The sequence below is a fragment of the Rattus norvegicus genome, chromosome 16, assembly GCF_021556685.1.
Source record: "Rattus norvegicus strain SHRSP/BbbUtx chromosome 16, alternate assembly SHRSP_T2T, whole genome shotgun sequence".
NCBI classification, from domain to species: Eukaryota; Metazoa; Chordata; class Mammalia; order Rodentia; family Muridae; genus Rattus; species Rattus norvegicus.
Genome location: NC_141549.1, coordinates 19,499,316 through 19,520,027, shown reverse-complemented (window position 1 = coordinate 19,520,027; position 20,712 = coordinate 19,499,316). Strand labels below are relative to the sequence as shown.

Sequence of the window (20,712 nt, the reverse complement as noted above, 5' to 3'; positions counted from 1 at the left end):
TTAAGTAGTTTACCATTTGGACTACAGCTGGGGATTTAGCTCAGTGGTAGAGCGCTTACCTAGGAAGCGCAAGGCCCTGGGTTCGGTCCCCAGCTCCGAAAAAAAGAACCACACCAAAAAAAAAAAAAAAAAAAGAAAACCTATGTGAGGGGTTGGGGATTTAGCTCAGTGGTAGAGCTCTTGCCTAGCAAGCGCAAGGCCCTGGGTTCGGTCCCCAGCTCCGGAAAAAAAAAAAAAAAAAAAAAAAAGAAAACCTATGTGAAACAAAACTTAGCAAAATGTACTCTATAAACGGTGATCACGGTATGACATTTACACTTCCATGAATCTATGTCCAAACTTTTGCGAGGCTAGCAAGATGACTCTCAGTAAAGGTACATGTTGTCAAGCCAGACTTTGATAACGGGAACCCACATGGTGAAAAGAGATAACCAACTCACATAAGTTGTTCTCTGTGTATCACTCTACTTCTGGGCTGGGGATACAGCTCAGATAGTAGAGTGCTTGTGTAGCACAGTTCTGCATTCCATCCTGGGCACCAACCTAAAACCCATGCATATACCTGTCGCCTCAGCACTGAGGGAAAGGCAGGAAGATAAGAATTCCAAGGCCATTCAAAGGCAGCCTAAGATGAATGAGACCCTGACTCAAAGAAACTAACAAAAGTGAAAAAAACACAATGTATCCTAACTCAGCTGTAAGCTGTTGTACTTTATAAGACTCATGAATTGTATCTCTTCCTCTTGATGTTAAAAGAAAAAAATAGCAGTCAAAATAAGAACTCTCTAGTTCACAGGGGACCTGATGGTTGTTAGCTCTCCAGAAGCCAGTGGGGTTGCCTTGAGTGTTTCCCTTCGGTTTTGTTATTTTAAGAGGTGGAGTGCAGTGTCAGATGCTAATCTGTTGTTTATGTTTACTTGGGTTTTTGTTGTTGTCACTGTCTTTTCCCCTTTGAGATAGGGACTTACTATATAGCAATGGCTAGCCTAGAGCTGATTTTAGAACCAGGATTCCTCCAAGTCTCAGATCCACCTGTTTCTGTCCCTAGGATATTAAAAGTGTGTCACTATCTAGCTTTTGCGTTTTTTTTTTTAAAGATTTATTTATTTTATTTATATGTTAGTACACTATAGTTCTCTTCAGACACTTCAGAAGAGAGCATCCCATTACAGATGGTTGTGAGCCATCATGTGGTTGCTCAGAACCTCTGGAAGAGCAGTCAGTGCTCTTAACCACTGAGCCATCTCTCCAGTCCTAGCTTTTGCTTTTTAAACAAATATCTATCTCGAGTTGTGTGAGCACGTGTGTGTGCCTATGCGGAGGAATGTGGGTCAGAAGAGAATGTCAAGCATCATGCCCTGCATCTTTCCCTATTCCCTTGAGAGGAGGCAAGCTGGCCATCAGCAAGGCCTAGTGTTCCACTTGTCCCTGCTCCTCAGCAGTCACCACACTGGGGTTCCCAGTGGGGTCATGTGTAGGCACATAGCCATGCCAGATCCTTCCCACGGAGACTGGGATTTGTATTCGGGCCCTCATTCTTCAACAACAGTTCTCACCCATTGAGTATTTGTCCAGCCTCAAGGTTTTTTCATTTTTGAGGCAAGGCCATGCTGGCTGGCCTTGAACTAACAGCATTTTTTTTTCTGCCTCAGCCTTCAAAGTTCAGGGATTATAGGTTGAGTCAGCACATTCAGCTTTATAGTTTTCTTATTCATGGAAAACAAAGTAATTAGGAAAAACAAACAAACATACACCCCCTCCTCCCCCGCCCCACTCCAGGTCTCATCTACCAACTTGAGTAGAGATAGCTACTGACTCCAACAATCCAGAATGGAAATAGAGGGAGTTTCCCTAACCTCCTGCTACAGGCAGCTAAGGCTCTAGAACATTTTCCAACCAACAGAGAGTTGGCATCAGGAAGACAAGAGTGGGCAAAATGACTTAATGGATAAAGGTGACTGCCACCAAGTCTGACACCTGAGAGAACACCCCAGCACACATGCTCTTCCTATACACACGCACACAAATACACTTTCTATACACTACACAAATGTTAAAGAAGGAAGCCAAGAGGTCTTTATTTCATCAGTTTGCTGAGGATGGTGCCTAACACAGGGCTGGCACATAAGCACCAAGAGCACAACAGTATTGCAGGCAGGATGAAGTTGAGGAGACAAACAGGATGAGTCAGAATCAAAGGCCATGCTAACTTTAGTTCCTGAAGTCAGATGATGGAGAGTGAGTGAGTGAGACGAAAAGCACAGGTTATAGCTCACGGATCTGCTTTGCCTGGTGGCCACGCCAGGGCATGGGTTTCCATTCCAGTTCTATCTAGCGTAGAGTGGGACCTGGTCAAAATCAAGGAGAAAAAGAGCTGCTGCAGCTGAGCTGAAGGCATTAGGCTTGGAGGGAGTCTCTCAGGAAAAGGGAAACAAGTAAAGCAGACTCCCAGGCTAACCCGAGAATGAGCGGTGCTGGACCAGTAGAGATGAAGCTGCTTTCTAGGTCAAGTGAACCAAGCCCTCATCCCAGAGCAGCTAAGGCAGGTGCAGCCATCACCTACAGTCCATTACAGAGGCCTAAGAAGATCACTCAAACCCTTGAGATCAACCTGGCCAACTCTACCTTCGTGACAAAACATGGGAACATGGTTCCTATCTCAGAACATTGCTCTAAACTTACCACATCTTGTGGAAGGGTTGTTGTACTGTATGCTGTGTTGCTAAGATGGTGTGAGTCACACATGGACTGTGGCTAGATATCAGCACTGCAGTATTATATTAGAGATCTAAGATACCTGCTATTGGGACGTGCAACAGAGGGTTAACAGGTAGGGGTAAAGGAAGGAGGGAACAGAATGCATAATTTCAAACCTAAGCAGCAGCCAGGTGTGGTGTTGCACACCTCTTATCCTAGCATTTAAAAAAAAAAGATTTTATTTATGTGAGTACACTAGAGTTGTCTTCAGACACACCAGAAGAAGGCATCAGATCCCATTACAGATGGTTGTGAGCCACCATGTGGTTGCTGAGAATTGCATTCAGGACCCCTGGAAAAGCAGTCAGTGCTCTTAACCACTGAGCCATCTCATCTCTCCAGCTTGTTTGTTTTTTGAGACAGGGTTTCTCTGCGTCAAAACTCATTGACCTCGAACTCACTTTGTAGACCAGGCTAGCCTTGAACTCACAGATCTGCCTGCCTCTGCCTCCTGAGTCCTAGGATCAAAGCCACACCTCATCACATTCTGGCTCACCCAAGAACTTTCTAAAAGAAACCAATTATACTTTCAGGTTTGTTTTGTTTGTTTTAAAGAAAAGAGCATCTTATTGTGTGGCTCAGGTAAGCCTGAAATCTGGAATTCCTGATGTCTCTGAATCCCAGAGCGTAAAAGCTCATAGCTGTGCTTTTGGGAAAAGTGCAATTAAGAACAAATGAAGGGGGTTGGGGGTGGGGGTAGGGCTGGAGAGATGGCTCAGTGGTTAAAGAGATGACTGCTCTTCCAAAGGTCTTGAGTTCAATTCCCAGCAACCACATGGTGGCTCACAACCATCTGTAATGAGATCTGATGCCCTCTTCTGGTGTGTCTGAAGAAAAGCGTACTTATACATAATAAAATCTTCAAAAAGAAAAAAAAGAACAAATGAAGGGGCTTGTGATATAGCTTGCACCAGATAGTGGCTTATGTACAAGGTCCTAGGGTCACTCCAAGGACAACAATGTCATTTTAAATAAAACTCAGGGGAATTGAATGGAAGAACAGCGGTGATTAACGGTTTTACGGGCATTGAGCTGGGGTGACTTATGGAGGGCACAATGTGGTTCTGTGGGTGATCTTTCAGGAGTCAGTTTTCTGATACACCAAGGGAAAGCATTTCACAAGGGTAAGTAAGGGGTTTTAATTGCTGGTCTCAAAGCCAAGTGCTAAGAGAGCAATTGCAGGGGGCTGCACGGATTGCACAGGGCTGAAGGATGGATGAAATACATGGACACATTAACACCCAAGGAAACAAGGGAAAAAGGGAGGTGGTGGGATTAACTGCCCTGAACAAGAAAGAAAAGAACATTTCTTTTTTTTTTTTTTGGTTCTTTTTTTCAGAGCTGGGGACCGAACCCAGGGCCTTGCGCTTCCTAGGCAAGCGCTCTACCACTGAGCTAAATCCCCAACCCCGAAAAGAACATTTCAGAACTAGCCAGATCCTGGCAGCCTCTGGCCTGCACATACACTGAAGTCTGGCACTTGGCAGGATCAAACTCACTCACCACTGTCCTGGATGCTTCAAAATCCACTGCAGGCCCCAGGAACTCCTTGTTATTGACCTGAAACCTTGAACGGGATCACTAGCTCATACCATCCAAACGTCATTCATACAAATATGAGGTTCCCTCATCCCTATATCAACTCTACCCCTTCCTCTAGTCCAGTGTCAACAGCTCTTAGACTAATAGCCTTATTGACTGCTTGTCTCACTAAAGAAAAGGCTACCATGGGCAGGACTTTTCAGTCAGCTCATACCCAGTCTACAACAGGCTTGACACATGGTGGAAGGGGAACAAATATCTCCTTGATGAATGAATAAGACAACAACAAAAAGCACTAACACAATGATGACATCCTTTTCTAGTCTAGAAACCAGTGCTCCTTAGACTGAGGGAATTAGAGGCATACCTTGGCAGTTAAGAACACACAATACTCTGCACAGGACCCAAGTTCAGTTCCCAGTAACTCCATTACGTAGCCCACATACAACTCTAACTCCAGCTCAGTGGACTCAAGAAATTTGACCTCAGTGGGCACAACATTTATGTGCATATATCCACATGTATAATTAAAAATCATTAAATCTTTTTTTAACCCACAAATTGGATGAGCCCAAGTTTTCTTTTTGTTTGTTTTGTTTTGTTTTTGACAGGGTTTCTCTATATAGTTCTGGCTATCTTGGAACTCTTTCTGTGGACCAGGATGGCTTTGAACTCAGAGAGCTCTGCCACTGACCAGCTCAGGTTTCACCTTTTTTTTTTTTTTTTTTTTTTTAAATGTGAGTATACGGGCTGGAGAGATGGCTCAGCGGTTAAGAGCACCCGACTGCTCTTCCAGAGGTCATGAGTTCAATTCCCAGCAACCACATGGTGGCTCACAATCATCTGTAAAGAGATCCGATGCCCTCTTCTGGTGTATCTGAAGACAGCTACAGTGTACTTATATATAATAAATAAATCTTAAAAAAAAAAAAATGTGAGTATACTATACGCTGTCTTCAGACACACCAGAAAAGTGTGGTTGCTGGGAACTGAACTCAGGACCTCTGGAAGAACGGTCTAGGCTCTTAAATGCTGAGCCATCTTTCTAGCTGATCACTGGTTCTGTTTGAGACAGGGTCTTCTATGTAGCCCTGGCTCTTTGGCAGCACTCACAGAGATCCATTGGCTGGTCTCCTGAGTGTCAGGATTAAAGGCATCTATCACCATATCTAGCTCCTTTTTAATCTTATTATTTGTGTGTGTGTGTGTGTGTGTGTGTGTGTGTGATGGGTGTGAGTGCAGGCCAATGTGGAGAGTAATTTTTGAGAGTGCTTACCTTCCATTCAAACTCAAGTTATTGGGCTTATACTGCAAAGCCTTTACCCACAGTCATCTAACCAGACCTACTTTCTTCTCTTTGAGATATTATTCCTACATAGCTGAGGTTAGCCCTTGAGCAGGCATATCACAAGGATGTGCAACTATGCCTGCAATCCCAGTACTTGGGCCAGGAAGGATGATTGCTGGAATGGAGGCAAATTCTGTGCTCAATTCTAAGACCTCGAAACCGCCCCCCCAAAATAAAACAAAACAAAACAAAACAAAACAAAACAAAAAAACACCCAAAACCTCACACAGTGTGGTCTTTGCTAAGTCACTTCACCTAGCTAAGCCTATAGGGTTTCACTCTTGAAATAAGGAAGTTAGTTGGTTCAGTGAGGATTAGAAGTTCAACTCTGCCAGTCTCGGAAAGAAAGATTTTGATCCCTTCCTGAAGGCAATTTACTTAGACTGTCTGCAGGTCAGTACACTAAACATCTGAGTTGTCTCAAGGAGCTTCTTCAATCAGAACAAAGATAGGAAAATGGCAAAAAGTGAGACAGAGGTGTGAAAGAGACACAACTGCCATGAGAAGAAACAAGTCTTACAGTCACTAAGTTTACTGAGAAGCCGAATGACAGCTAACTCTTCAAATTCTGTAAAGCGCCAAGACGTCACAAATCAAGTTGGAGGTGGAGTGGGGACTCCTTCAAAGATGGACCAGTTAGTTCATGGTGGGAGAAGCCACCAATGGTAGGACCGACCTCCAGACCCCCGAGGTGCAACTGACTCTAGAAGCTACAATCACTTCACATCCTCACAGGGCAACAATGTTCAACCAGAGGCTCACCTTCCCCAATATCCATGCCACAGGGACTCCAGAGACCTAAACACCTGATTGTCAGAATTTCTGGTCCAGGGACTAGAAATGGCATTTTTCAGATTTCCTTGCTTTTACATCTCAGGGAGCTTGGATCTCTTCAATACTGTTATCGGCAGTCACATTAGGTAGGTGCTTCTAGGCTGACGCTCTGGATAATGCTCCCACGGCCACCCGACTATGGGGGTCCCCGATGCGAGAACCAGTTTGTTGCTAAAGGACAACTTTCCCAGTTCCCGGGTGAGAGGGCGTGGCGGAGCCGCGTCTGTCACCACAGGTGAGGGCGAGGCCTTCGGAAGTCCCAAGCCCGATGAAGCGAAGAGGATCGAGTCCCCAATACCCCGTGGCCCGCCCGCCTGGCCCGCACACTCACCGCCTTCTCTAAGTGACTGCGCGCCTGTTCGCTGTTCTTCGTGTGGTGGTAAAGCACCGAGCCGAGCTGCAGGTGCGTACGGGCCTCTATCCGCTGAGGCGGTTTGAAGGGGAACACGGCCTGCAGGCAATGAACGCACAAGCGGATCTTGGGCGGGCTAGATGTTCGGAAGTGCTCGGCGAAACCCAGGAGAGCCAGATACCACGACTCGGCTGCCTCGGCCTGTGCGGCCTGCGCTGCGGCCGCCTGTGCTGCCGCCGCCGCCTGCGCCGCAGCCGCCGCTTGTGCCGCCATCTTGGCCTGCACAACAACAAGCCGCCTCCACAGAGAGGCGGAAGCACCTTGAGGGGGCGGGGCCTGGCGACCCGCGATTCTCGCGAGAACAGCTACGCAAGGACTTCTGGGCCTTAGGGTGTGTGTTCGAAGTGGCTGCGACTGAGGAAGACTCTGAGGAGAGGATGATACCTCTGCATCGTCTCGACTGAGAGTAACATAGGTTCATGAACTGACGCCGGCGTTTCTGTGGGGAAGACGCCTGGTGTCCTAGAAGGGGCTAGACGTGTTCGACGGAGGAGGACTCCATTTCCCATCAGACCAAGCGGACTATAACAGAGCCTCCCTCCTCTCAGGTGGCGCCGGAGCATTGTGGGATTGGATGAGTCTCAAGATGGACAACCGGGATGTTGCAGGTAATATCCCCCGCCTTTCCTTCGGCGCCCACCTGTGTTCTCGCGACTGCACGTCTCCTGTTCACTCTCCTTTCTGTCACGGAACTGACACGCGGACTTCTCGCCTCAGCCCCTGGGTAACTCACAGTAACGTTGCGTGTGCACCTCTCTGGTCTGCTGAGACCCCAGACGCGCGTTGCTGGCCTCCCCGCCTCTGGCTGAGGAGCACTCCTCATCTTCCTCAAAGGCCTTGGCGCCGGGTGGGAACCGCGTGGGCTTTCCCAATGAACTGCTCTCAGGGCCGGTGGCATCCACAGCTACTAGCCTGGGACAGCCCTCCTGCCCCTCCGGATACCCTTAAGGTGGCAGCTCCCCTTTGGCTTGGGTCCTGCTTTGTAGGAGGAAAAAAAATCTACGTTTCAGAACTGCACTGGGTTAGCCGGGGTACAATTTCCTACTGACATAGGTTTAGCTGACCCTGTACCCCTAGGATGGGATGCATTTGTCCATTCACCATATGCTTCCACACTTCTCGTGTGCCAAGCGCGTCAGTGCACCTGGAAGCAAATTTTTCAAAGAACTAATTCTGGTGACGTGAGGTCTGGGTTGGATGCTGCTAATATATTGAAGGTCATGGAAGGCTCAAAATTTTTAAAAGTTAATTTGTAATTATGTCTGTTTGTGTGAGTGCACTTGTGAGTGTGGGTGCCTACTGAGGCCAGAAGAGTGTTGGATCCCCTAGAGCTGGAGTTAGAGTAAGTCACCTGGATGCTTGCTGGCATCACAACTTGGATCCTCTGGAAGAATAGCAAACTCTTAACCTCTGAGCCATCTCTCCAGCTCCATGAAAGGTCTTTCTTGAGTACAGGGTATTTGATATGAGTAGATGCTGTCTATGGGAAGGCAGAATTTTCACCACAGAGGCTGGATAGGCCTTGGAATGGACTGGGATTGTGTCCTTGGGGATTGTCATGAGTGAAATGGAAATAATTAGGGGTGTCGACTTTGGTAGTGCCTGAGGAGTCAGCTTTGCTTTCAACATTTAGAATTTAAGGACTGAGGGGATGTGTCAGTAGTTAAGGTGCCTGCTGCCCAAGAATGAGGACCAGATTTCCCTTCTTCAGCATTCATGTAAAAGTTAGCACTCATGTAAAAATGCCAGTTATAATGTTGTGGGCCTGAAACCACAGTCTATGGCCTAGAGACAGGTAGATTCCTGGGGCTTATTGGCAGCCAGTCTAGCTGAAATGGGGCTTAAAGTTTTGTGAGCTGCTCTGTGCCAAAAAAAAAAAAAAAAAAATGAGGCAGAGAGCCAGTAGTGAATGCCTTTAATCCTAACTCCTGAGAGGCAGGTGGACATGTGAATTTGAGGTCAGCCAGGGCTATACAAACTGAGACCCGGTCTTTAAAAAAAAAAAAAAATAAGCAGGTGAATGATGATGGCCTGTGTTTTTAGTCCCAGCACTTGGAAAGGCATTGGAAGATGCAGGTGGGTCTCTGTGAGTTTGAGACCAGCTTGGTTTACAAAGTGAGTTCCAGGACTACACAAAGAAAACCTTGTCTTGAAAAAACAAACAAAACAAGGGGTCTGGAGAGATGGCTCAGAGGTTCAGAGAGCACTGTTTGTCCAGAGGTCCTGAGTTGAATTTCCAGCAACCACAGGGTGATTAATAACCATCTATAATGAGATCTGGTGCCCTCTTTTGGCCTGCAGGCATACATACAGGAAGAATTCTGTATACATAGTAAATACATCTTTGAAAAAAGAGAAAAAAAACAAGGGGGAAAAAGAAGACACCTTATGTCAACCTTTGGCTTGCACAGGTGCCTATGCACATACGTACAAATTTAGTGTTTAAACATAGCATAGTGGCACATGTTTGTGATCTGCACTAGGAAGTTAGAGGCAGAAGGCTTGTTTCAAGTGGAAACCAGTCTGTTTTACATAGGAAGAAAATGTTCCAGTGAAATGGCTGAGCGTTAAGAGTGCTTGCTGTTCTTTCAGAGGACGTGATGCCTAGCACCCACATGTCAGCTCATAAGCATTTATAACTTCCAGGCAGTCATATGGTACATATTCATATATACACATTTAAAAAAACTTTTTAAAATGTATTTAGAAAAATATAGGGGCTGGAGAGATGGCTCACTGATAAAGAGCACTAACTACTCTTCCAGAGGTCCTGAGTTCAAATTCCTGCAACCACATGGTGACTCACAACCATCTGTAATGTGATCTGATGCTGTCTTCTGGTGTGTCTGAAGACCGCAACAGTTGTACTCATACATAAAATAAATAAATCTTTTTAAAAATTTTAAAAAAGGGCTGGAGTGATGGCTCAGTGGTTAAGAGCACCGACTGCTCTTCCAGAGGTCCTGAGTTCAAATCCCAGCAACCACATGGTGGCTCACAACCATCTGTAATGGAATCCGATGCCCTCTTCTGGTGTGTCAGAAGACAGCTACAGTGTACTCATATATAAAATAAATAAATAAATCTTTAAAAAAAATTTTTTAAAAAAGGGGTTGGGGATTTAGCTCAGTGGTAGAGCGCCCTGGGTTTGGTCCCCAGCTCTGAAAAAAAGAAAAAAAATTTAAAAAAAAGAAAAATATAGATTTTTTTTTTCCTGAGAACTCTTAGGATACAACACTAGGTTTGTTTTGGGACAGGGTCTCATTACATATCTGTGGCTGGACTTGAACTCACAGAGATCTGTCCCACTGCCTCACCAACCCTAAGGTTAAAGGCTGTGCCACCATGCCCAACTACAACCATGCTTTAATGAGGCAGAGTCTCATTAAGCCCATGTTTGTCTGGAAAACATGTTCCTCCTGCCATAGACTTGATGACTGCTGTATGTTACACAGTGGTACTGGCACTTTTGCTCAATGCCAGTAATTTGTTTTGGTCATCTTGCTGTCTGTGTACCGTCTCTGTGTCAGAATGCTCAACCTGTCCCTAAGGTCATATTAAAACTAAAAAAAAAATTAGTAGAGTTGGCTGACATAACCCAAACTTAAAACCATGACACTTGGGGCTGGGGATTTAGCTCAGTGGTAGAGCCCTTACCTAGGAAGCGCAAGGCCCTGGGTTCGGTCCCCAGCTCCGAAAAAAAGAACCAAAACAAAAAACAAAAAAAACAACATGACACTTTGGAGCAGTGCTTTTCAACCTTCTTAGTGCTGTGACTTTCTAATACAGTCAGTCTCTCATGGTGACTTTCAATCACAAAATTATTTCATTACTACTTCATAACTGTAGTTTTGCTACTGTTAAAAATTGTAATGTGAATGAATATCTAGTATACAGGATGTGACCCCTTGAAGGGGTCATGACCTATAGGTTAAGAAGCCCTGTTTTGGAGGCACAGACAGGAGTTCAACATCATTCTTGCCTATACAGCGAAAGACCTGTGGAGGGCTGAGGAGATGGGTCCTTGGGTAAAGTACTTGCTGTACAAACATGAGGAACTCAGCTTGATGCCAGAGCCCATGTAAAGCCTTATAAACTTCTATAATCCTGATGCTTCTATTGCCATGGAAGATAGGAGGCAAAGCCAGGATGCCCCTGCGGTCTTGCAGGGAGCCTAGCCTGGCATAGACAGCTATGAGCAATATTTCAAGGCAAAAGATAAGAACTAAAATACCACCTTATCCTCTGACCACGTGTGATGCTGTGGATACATGTGCCCATATTCACATGCCCTTCTGCACACACAAAAAGACTTAAACAATAAAGACTAATTGGAGCTTGTTACTTGTTCACTAAATACTGCCTCATCCCTTCCTAAAGCCCTGGAAGTAAAATCCACAGTCTGTGTCACACTCATTCTCTGCCCAGTCCTGGAATATTGTTCCTCTGGCTCACTGAACCTGTTGTTCTCAGACGACAGTGCATCTTCCCGTCTCTGGCTTTGGCAGCTACTCTTCCTGATCCCCACTCACACGGCTCTTCCTGATCCTGGCTCCTGATAGCTCCCATACCAGTTTAGGCGTTGTTCTGTTATCACTTTCTGTTTCTAGTTTTAAGTCTTACCATAAGCTGAAATTTCATTTTCTTTTAAAATTTTTTTAATTTATTGGGCTGGGGAAATGCCCCAGTCCCCTGCTGCTAACGATGATGACCTGAATTTGATTCCTGGACCCACACGGTGGAGGGAAAGAACTGGATCATGAAAAACGGGAATCTCAGCCCATAAACTAATTTCTAGACTTGAGCCAGTTTGGAGACCCAGAACCTTCTGAATAAAAGGGCAGCCAAATTCTCCTGAGGAAGGACTTTGCTAAAATACTTGAGAGTTTTATTGTTTGTCTTTTCCCCATCCTTGCTGGGGACCTACAGCCTTTTACAAGGATAACTGTACACAAGGAGGAAAGGAAACAGTCAGACTCTGGAGAGCCTATTGGATTATCTGGGATCGGCTGGTTCTGACACTGATGGGAGATTCTAGGAAACATTGTAGCCTTCAAGTTAAAGTAGGGGTTTATGGAAGTCAAGGGTTTTGGCTGAAATCCATCTCTTAGTAGACCCAGTGTTTATTTCCCCAGTCCCAGAATATATAGTTAGGATGGATATACTAAAGTTGGCAAAATTCCCACATTGCTTCCTGAAACTATTGTATGTTGTCCTATGTCCACCTTTCCATATCATCCCCAACCTGCACACTAATATATACATATATATGTGTGTGTGTATTAGTTTTTATATATATTATTATGTATATCATTGTGAGTGTAGGCGAGTGAACATCAGAGGACAATTTTTTTTTTTTGAGACAAGGTCTCAAATACACCAGGCTGGTCTAAAGTTCACATATCAGAGGATGATATTGAACTTCTACTTTTAATTATGTTTGTGTGATTATCTAGGTGGAGAATATGTATGTACACTGTGTTGCTCGCAGTGCCCCGAGACTGACCAAGGGTGTCAGAGCCCATGGAATTGGTGTTACAGATGTTTGTGAACCTCCATATGGGTTCTGGAACAAAACGTGGGTCCTCTGGGGGAGCAGCCAGTGCTGTTAACTACTGAGCCATGTTTCTATACCTGATCTCAAACTTCTGTTCTTCTTTCCTTAACCTCCTTAGTGCCAAGGTTATAGACATGCACCAGTATATTTGGTTTATACTCTGGTAGGAACAGAATCCAGGCAGGCGTTCATGCTAAGCAAGCACTCCATCACTAGCTATGATCCTAGCCTTGCAGCAGGCCTTACTGTGTAGAGGAGGTTGGTCTCTTCCTCAGCCTGCTGAGTGCTGAGATTGCACATGTGTCCCGCTACCCTTGCACTAGTCTTTCATGTTGTTTTTGTGTTCTCTTGCCTTCTCAGTCAGAGGTGAGCCCCACCTGGCTGGAGCTCTCCTTAGCCCTCTGTAGAGTCTTGTGCAATGTTGTGTACATGACAAATAGTCTTTAAGCATTTACTGAAGAAATGAACAAATGACCATTTGAGTCCTGAGCATCGCTGCTGGGAACGTTGATGGAGCAAAGGTGTTTTCTGATCTCATCTTTTCCTCCTACCAGGAAAGGCCAATCGGTGGTTCGGGATGGCACAACCCAAGTCTGGAAAGATGAATATGAACATCCTCCACCAGGAAGAGCTCATTGCTCAGAAGAAGCGGGAGATTGAGGCCAGAATGGAACAAAAGGCCAGACAGAGTCATGTGGCGAGTCCACAGCCCCCTCATCCTGGGGAGTAAGTGGCTTCCTAGGTTTAGAGCAGCTGAGACTCAATGTGATAGGAAATGGGACGCAGTGACAGGACAAGGGCTGGTGTAACAGTAGAAGTAGGATGGTGTGAAGAGGCTCAGGTGTGGCACCACATATCTGTTAACCCAGAGCTTGGGAGGTAAAGTTAGGAATGTTCAGAATTGAAGGTCATGGCTATAAGTTAAGTTCAAGGCTAACTTGGTTTATATGAGTGAGAACTTGTTTCAAAAAACTAAAACCTCTCATGATCCTGCGTGCTTAGATTACAGGCTTTTATGCCTCCCGTAGCTATTGTTAATGTGGTCCAGTGGTGTTAAGGGCTCAGTGGTAGAGTGCTTGCATAGCATTCTTGAGGCCCTGGGTTGTTACATCTGTGGCATTGGAGGCAAAAATAGAGAGAGCATCATGTATGCACTGACCATGTATGTGCTTGTTATACTTTACATTTTAGCTTGTATTTGCATATGCATGTGTATACACAATGAGTATACATATATGTTGAAGCCAGAGGACAACCTTGGGTATCTCTCCTTAGGAGTTATTTACATTTCTATGTCATTTTGTTTTGTTTTGTTTTGTTCTCTATGTTGCTTTGGCTGTCCTATAACTCACTCTGTAGATCAGGCTGGCCTCAAGACCGCCTGTCCTTGCCTCCCCAGTGCTGAGATCAAGGGTGCACAACACCGCTACCTGGCTTTTTTTTTGAGACTGGGTCTCACTGTGTAATCTAGGCTGTCTTGGAAGTTGCTATGTAGACCAAATTGGCCTTGAATTCATAAAGACCCACTTGCCTCTGCCTTCTGGGTATTGGGATTAAAGGCATGCACCACCATGCCTGCCCACATTGTTTTTTTTTTTGTTTGTTTTTTTTGTTTGTTTTTTTTTTTTTGGTTCTTTTTTTCGGAGCTGGGGACTGAACCCAGGGCCTTGCGCTTCCTAGGTAAGCGCTCTACCACTGAGCTAAATCCCCAGCCCCACATTGTTTTTGGAGGCAGAGCCTCTCACTGCCCTATAACTCACCAATCAACAGCCAAACCCCAGGGATCCTCCTGTCTCTGCACCATTCTCTCTGGCTTTTTACATGGTTCTGGGGGTGGAACTTAAGTCTTTACTTTCTCTTGGCAAGCACTCACCTAACCTTTCCGAGGGTTTTGGACAAGATTTTCTTGCTCCACTCTCCTGAATGTTGGGATTACACAGTCCCAGCAGCTGGTTTATCATCTCAGCATTATTTGATAAGCAGCAAAGACTGATATCTGATTGATTGCATAGCATCTTTGTACAGTAGTTGCTCTAAGCTGTCTAGAGATCATTAATAGTACATGGGGTGGGGGCGGGTGTCCCATGCAAATGCCACACAGTTCTACCTTAGGAGCTAGAGCAGAGTGAGGACAGTGCCAGGGCCTGAGGGTCCTCAGGGTCTCAGCTGCTAAACAGGAGCTGCTTTCTCAACAGAGGCTTTTTTGCTCTGTCAAAAAACCAAGACTTTTGGTTTTTTTTGGCTTTTACTGTTGGAACATTTTGGTTGTTAAACTTGGAAGGAACCTGTGGGCCAACAAGGTAGCTCTCTCTGTTGGTAAAGGTGTTTGCTTCCAAGCCTGTGTGTGACCTGAGTTCAGACCCTGGGACCTACATAGTGGCAGGAGATTCTGCAAGTTGTCTGACTTCCACATGTGCCATGGTACACAGACCTGTATACACACACATAAAATAAATACGTAAATGTGACATAATAAGATTTTAATTTTTTCTTTTAAATATTTATTTCATTTTTGTTTTAATCTGTATGAGTGTTTTGCTTTCTTATATGTTTGTGTACCATGTGCATGGCTAGTGCCTGAGGAGTCAGAAGAGGGCATCAGCTCTCCTGGAACTGGAGTTACAGTTAGATGTCAGCCACCATGTGGGAGCTGAGAATTGGACTAGGTCCTCTGCAAGAGCAGCAAATGTTCTTAATCACTGAACCAACTCTCCAATTCCTTAAAAATATTTCAAAGTAACTTATGTACATGTTAAGAAATCTGGGGGCTGGGGATTTAGCTCAGTGGTAGAGTGCTTACCTAGGAAGCACAAGGCCCTGGGTTCGGTCCCCAGCTCCGAAAAAAAAGAACCAAAAAAAAAAAAAAAAAAAAAAAAAGAAATCTGAGAGAGAGAAGAAATAAAAAAAAAGCCAGTGTCACACAACCATGACAGTCAGCGATGAGTGCCATTTGAATTTTGGGGTGCTTTTCCAACAACTAATTGTTACTGTGTTTATGGCACACATGCTGAGTGCCAGCTCTCTTCATCCCAAGATGATGGTTTATTTTTTTTTGGGCTCAGGCCATCCTGCTGCCCTAGACTTCCAAGAAGGCTATACCTGCCTAAGGAAAATACAGAGAAAGCTTCTTCTTTTTTTTTTTTTTTTTTTTTGGCCAGGCATCATGGTTTGTGCCTGAAATCCCAGCACTCAGGAGACTGAGACAGGAAGACAACAGAGAACCTGTCTCAAAACAGGCCAGCTACCACAGCACAACCTGTAGCAGGTCCCTTTCGTTCTCACCAGCTGTTTGCTATAGGTATGAGCATGTTAGCGATTAAAGATTCTGCCAGAGCTGTGTGTGCATTGGGGATACATATTAAAGCTAGACATGGCAGCAAGTGTACAAATCCCAGTACTTAGAAGCCAGCTTGGGTTATGTAGTGAGTTCCAGGCCAGCTGGGAGATACAGTTGTTTGTTTGTTTGTTAAGATTTATTTATTTTTATGTATTTGAGTATAGTGTCTTCAGACACACCAGAAGAGGGCATCAGATCCCATTACAGATGGTTGTGAGCCACCATGTGGTTGCTGGGACTTGAACTCGGGACCTCTGGAAGAGCAGTCAGTGCTCTTAACCACTGAGCCATCTCTCCAGCCCCTATGACACGGTTTTAAAGAAAAAAGAGAACTTATAGATTGAGTGGCATATGCAATGCAATCCTAATACTTGGAGGCACAGGCGGGAAGATTAGGAGCTGAATGCTAGCCATGGCTACATGAAACCCTGTCTCAAAAGCAAACAAAATAAAATACCAGAGCTGATGTGGTGGCGCACACCTTTGATTCAAGCACTCAGGAGGCAGAAGCAGGTAGATCTCTGTGAATTTGAAGCCAGCCTGGTCTACACAGTGAGTTCTACCACAATGAGAACTGTATAGAGAAATCATGTCTCAAAATAAAGTCACAAAATGCATGCACATCCTACTTTAAGAGAGCTGTGACACATGCTGAACAATAGCCAGTTCATTAATTGCCTAGAAGAACATGGACTGTGCAGGAAAAGAACATAAGCCATTGATGGGGACCACTGGGACCACAGAGCTGGGACTCAAGCAGCAGTGGCCCAAGTATATGTATTATTTTTACCAAGGCAGAGTGCACTTAGTTAGCCCACTCCATACATGCTTATACCCTGCTCTCAGCTATTGTCCCTAACATCTTTGGGGCAACAATCTGGGCCTCTCAGCAGGAGAACACAACTGGGTACAGGGCCAGGAATGTCAGTAGAGCAGCCCCGACATTGCCTCTCCGCCTTTCTCTCCAGTTTACTCTGACCTGTGCTTTGGTTCTAGAGTTGCCGATGCACAAAACTCCTGCATCTCCAACAAGTTTGCCAACGACGGCAGCTTCTTGCAGCAGTTTCTGAAGTTACAGAAGGCACAGGCAAGCACAGGTGAGTGCAGCCAGCCTTCCACTCTGACCTCTGCCACCCAGGTTCCCTGAAACACTGTGACAGCAGTTCCCACCTCAAACCATTAAGTGCCCTCACTGTTCTATATATGACCAACAGGAGGGTCAAGACCTACATGTCCCATGATGGGCACAGAGGATCCCCAGTGGTACATGGGGGGGATTGTGCTCCTGGCATGAGATGTCCAAGTTGTGTCAGAAGATGACACAGTCTGGCCTGCTGTGGCTGGTGCAGGATCCTGGAAGTAACCAAATCATCCAATAACCTGGTGTTGACAGGAGTTTATTGAGTTCCATATCCAGCCAGTGTTTCCTCCCTTGGAACCACACAGGCAACTGCTCTGCCTTTTTCCTCATCCTCCTTCATTTAGCCTGTGGGCAGAGGATTGTTGTCAACCCTGTGCTGCCACATGTCCCCACATTGACAAAGCATGTATCCTTTTTACCTGAGTCAACAGGCTTCATGTCCCAGCATTTGTTTTGTTTTGTTGTTGTTGTTGTTGCTTTTTTTTTTTTTTTTTAATAGCCTTGGCTATCCCCAAACTCAATTTGTAGACCAGGCTGCCCTCAAATTAAGATTCACTTGCTTCTGGCTCCCAAGAGCTGTGATTTAAGGCATACACCACCACTGCCCAGAATGCTTTTCATGTGGGTGCTGGGGCTGGGGATCCAGAGCCTTATGCTTGCTTAGCGTAGCAAGCCATCTCTTAGCCACCAAACCACCCTTTTCAACTCACACAGCCTTTGATGAGACAGGGTATCACTATGTAGCCCCAGCTGGCCTAGAGCTCACCATACACACCGGGTTTGCCAGTAATTCAGAGACCCACCTGCCTCTGCCTCCCCAGGACTAAGATCTAAAGACCTGCACTGCCACGCTGTGCCTCCCAGGTTTAAGTATTGATTCAGGGTTTCATGGAGCTTACACCGAACTCAAACTTGTATAGCCAAGGAGATCTTGAATTCCTGATTCTCCTGCCTCCAACTCCCGAGTGCTGAGGTGACAGCTGTATGCCGCCATGCCTGCTTTATGTGGTGCTGGAGATGGAGCCCAGGACCTCATGCATGCTAGGCGAGCACCAGTCCAACAGAGCCCCAGCCTGGACGCACCTGTGTCTTTAACTGGCCCTGGGGATGGATGGCTCAGCCTGACTTGTTATGGCCACCAGAGGCCAGGCTCCACCCCACAGCTCCAGCAACAACAGGGTCAGATGGCCAAGCAAAGAGGATGATGTCCCTGTGCAGAGAGTAGAGAGCTTCATTGTGGTCCTGCCAGGCTTTGAGGGGGCCTGGGGGGAAGGCATCGAGAGACAGGAGAGTTCGATCCAGTGCAGCTTCAGCCAGCCCACCCCTAGGTTTCATGGCTCCTAATGGCAGTGCCAACTGAAGCATGGGCTCAGCCTCTCATCTCTTATTTTTTTAGACAAGTTCTCTTAGGGCTGCTAAAAGCACTTGTTGCCCTTAAAGAGAACAAGGTTCAGTTCCTAGCACTGCCATGGTGGTTCACAACCACACCAGTTCCAGGGGATCCAACACAGTCTTATCTTGGGAATACTAGGCACACACATGGAACATAGATACATATGCAGGCAAAACACTCATACCATAAAAATCTAAAATAAATAACAAGAGCTACAAGAAAAGCTAGATTCTCATTATGTAGTCCTGGCCTGGCTATCCTGGATCTCACTATGTAGAGGGTGGCCTCAAACTCTCAGAGGTCTCCCTGCCTTTGCGCCTCCCAAGTGCTGAAATAAAAGGTGTGCACTGCCTGGCATTTTTCATTAAGACTTTTAGATTTGATTTTTATTCCTATGCCTGTGCTCTGTATGAGTTCATGTGCATCTTGTGGTTGCAGGAGCCCTTGGGTGCCAGAGACCTGATAAGGGTATTGGGAACTGGATCCAGGTTTTCTGCAAGAGCAGAAAGTGCTCTCAACTGCTGAGCCACCTCTCCAGCACTGCATCTTTTCAGTAATGAAAAACACATGGGATATTGTGGCATAGCTCCCACCCCCAACCTCTACCTCATAGGAGCCTATTGCTGGCAGGTTGTGTCTGAGAGTCCTCTGGTCATCCTGTCCTCAATAGTGTGTAATGTCGTTTGGGATAGATCAAAGCCTCTCTCATTGGATGCTTTTCTTTTCTTTTTTTTTTTTTTTCTTTTTTTTTACTCTTTTTTTCAGAGCTGGGGACCGAACCCAGGGCCTTGCGCTTACTAGGCAAGTGCTCTACCACTGAGCTAAATCCCCAACCCATTGGATACTTTTCTGTTTGATGAGAAGGGATTCTCTTTATACCCAGAGGGAACCTACGGATCAATGGCTGAGTTCAGTTTCCTAGGCATTGTGTAGCCAGGAATGCATTTTATACTTAGAAACTGAGACTTTGGAAGTTGAATCTGTAGTATGGAGCCTCCTGTGCCGTAGGCCACCTGCCATCTGTAGCAGCACTGCTCTCCAGGGAGCTTGATTTACCCGCCTTGTTCACACTCATGGGGTTGGGATTTGGGGAGTTGGGTTTTTGGATTGAACCCAGGGTCTCATGAATGTTCAACAAGTGATCTACCATAAAGGAACCCTCTTTTGCTTTTTCATTTTTTTTTTTTTCTCGGAGCTGGGGACCGAACCCAGGGCCTTGCGCTTCCTAGGCAAGCGCTCTACCACTGAGCTAAATCCCCAACCCCTTGCCTTTTCATTTTGAGATAAGACTTAGTTGCCTGGTTGGACTTTGAACTCATTCTGTCTCCCATGCTGGTCTTGAATTCAGTCCTTTTGCCACAGTTTTCTGAATAGCTGGGATTATAGGTCTTCAACCCCAGGCCCTGTCCACGTGTGGGGTCTTTGGAGAGGGGGCATATGTAGCCCAGCACATCCTCCATCTTACCCCAGTGGGTAGGAATCCAGGCACAGGGAAGCCGCACAGCCTAGTTGGAGCTCATTGTTACTGAAAGACTTTAGAACTGACTTCAGCCTTTGCCAGAGGAGAACATGCTATTTAAGTCCTTTACCCTCAGTGTCTCAGGTTCAGTTTAGAAAGGCTGTGATCAGACTAGAGAGATGTTCAGTGGTTAAGAGCACTGGTTGCTCTTACCAAGGTCCTGAGTTCAGTTCCCAGCAACCACAGTATGGTTCACATCCATCTGTGATGGGATCTGGGTGTTATGTGCAGTTATATTCGGCAAGAGCTGACAACTGCCAAGCCCTGGCTTATCTTCCAGCTAGGAACCCTAAAGTCATCTCTCTCCTGGCCTAGAAGTGTCATTCAATGATACTTAAAGGTCTAGGATGTTTGTGGTGTCTATAATGGCAGTGTGCCCACAACAGTGCCCTCTGCAGATCTCCAGTGTGTGTTTTCTCTTTTCCAATCCCAGATTCAGCCCCCAGGGCCCCCCCCAGCTCGCCAGCACCCAGCTCCTTGAAGAGACCCCTCCTGCTCAGCAAGCGAACGGGCCTGGGGCTGGGTAGCCCAATGGGCCCTGTGAAGAACTACTCACATGCCAAACAGCTACCTGTCGCACACCGCCCAAGTGTCTTCCAGTCCCCTGATGATGATGACGAGGAGGAGGACTATGAGCAGTGGCTGGAAATCAAAGGTAAGTTATGGGTCTGCCATGCCTCCTTCCACCTACCTTATGACAGCCGTGTCCAGAGCCGGATACAAAGTGCTGTGACTGGGTCAGCAGCTCACACTTGCCTAGATGAAACTGTGGCATTTGAGCAGAGTAAGCCACCACTGTGGCAAGCTTTAGAACAGCCTTACAAGAACACTAGCCCTGTTCTGAGAACAGTAGCTGCTGTCCCAGTCCACTA

At 45.9% G+C, this 20,712-nt stretch overlaps 2 protein-coding genes across 7 annotated transcripts in view; one reads left to right on the top strand and one right to left on the bottom strand.

Annotated features, from left to right (window-relative positions):
- Positions 1-7,121, bottom strand: part of Mau2 (MAU2 sister chromatid cohesion factor) — a 31,140-nt gene extending 24,019 nt beyond the window's left edge. For 3 of the 5 annotated variants that reach the window (XR_015639356.1, XR_015639355.1, XM_087587770.1), the window contains exon 1: positions 6,813-7,121. Coding sequence is in view for 3 of the 5 variants with exons in the window: in XM_087587770.1 (XP_087443896.1) it covers positions 6,813-7,106 (294 nt within the window). In the remaining 2 variants the exon portion in view is untranslated. 5 annotated transcript variants of the gene reach the window in all.
- Positions 7,122-7,446: 325 nt separating this feature from the next.
- Sugp1 (SURP and G patch domain containing 1) overlaps positions 7,447-20,712 on the top strand; it is a 30,945-nt gene continuing 17,679 nt past the window's right edge. The window contains exons 1-4 of one of the 2 annotated variants that reach the window (XR_015639354.1): positions 7,447-7,501; positions 13,005-13,176; positions 16,784-16,884; positions 20,274-20,495. Coding sequence is in view for 1 of the 2 variants with exons in the window: in NM_001011920.1 (NP_001011920.1) it covers positions 7,468-7,501; positions 13,005-13,176; positions 16,784-16,884; positions 20,274-20,495 (529 nt within the window). In the remaining variant the exon portion in view is untranslated. The remainder of the gene's footprint in view (positions 7,502-13,004; positions 13,177-16,783; positions 16,885-20,273; positions 20,496-20,712) is intronic. The other variant, NM_001011920.1, reaches the window with a different exon arrangement.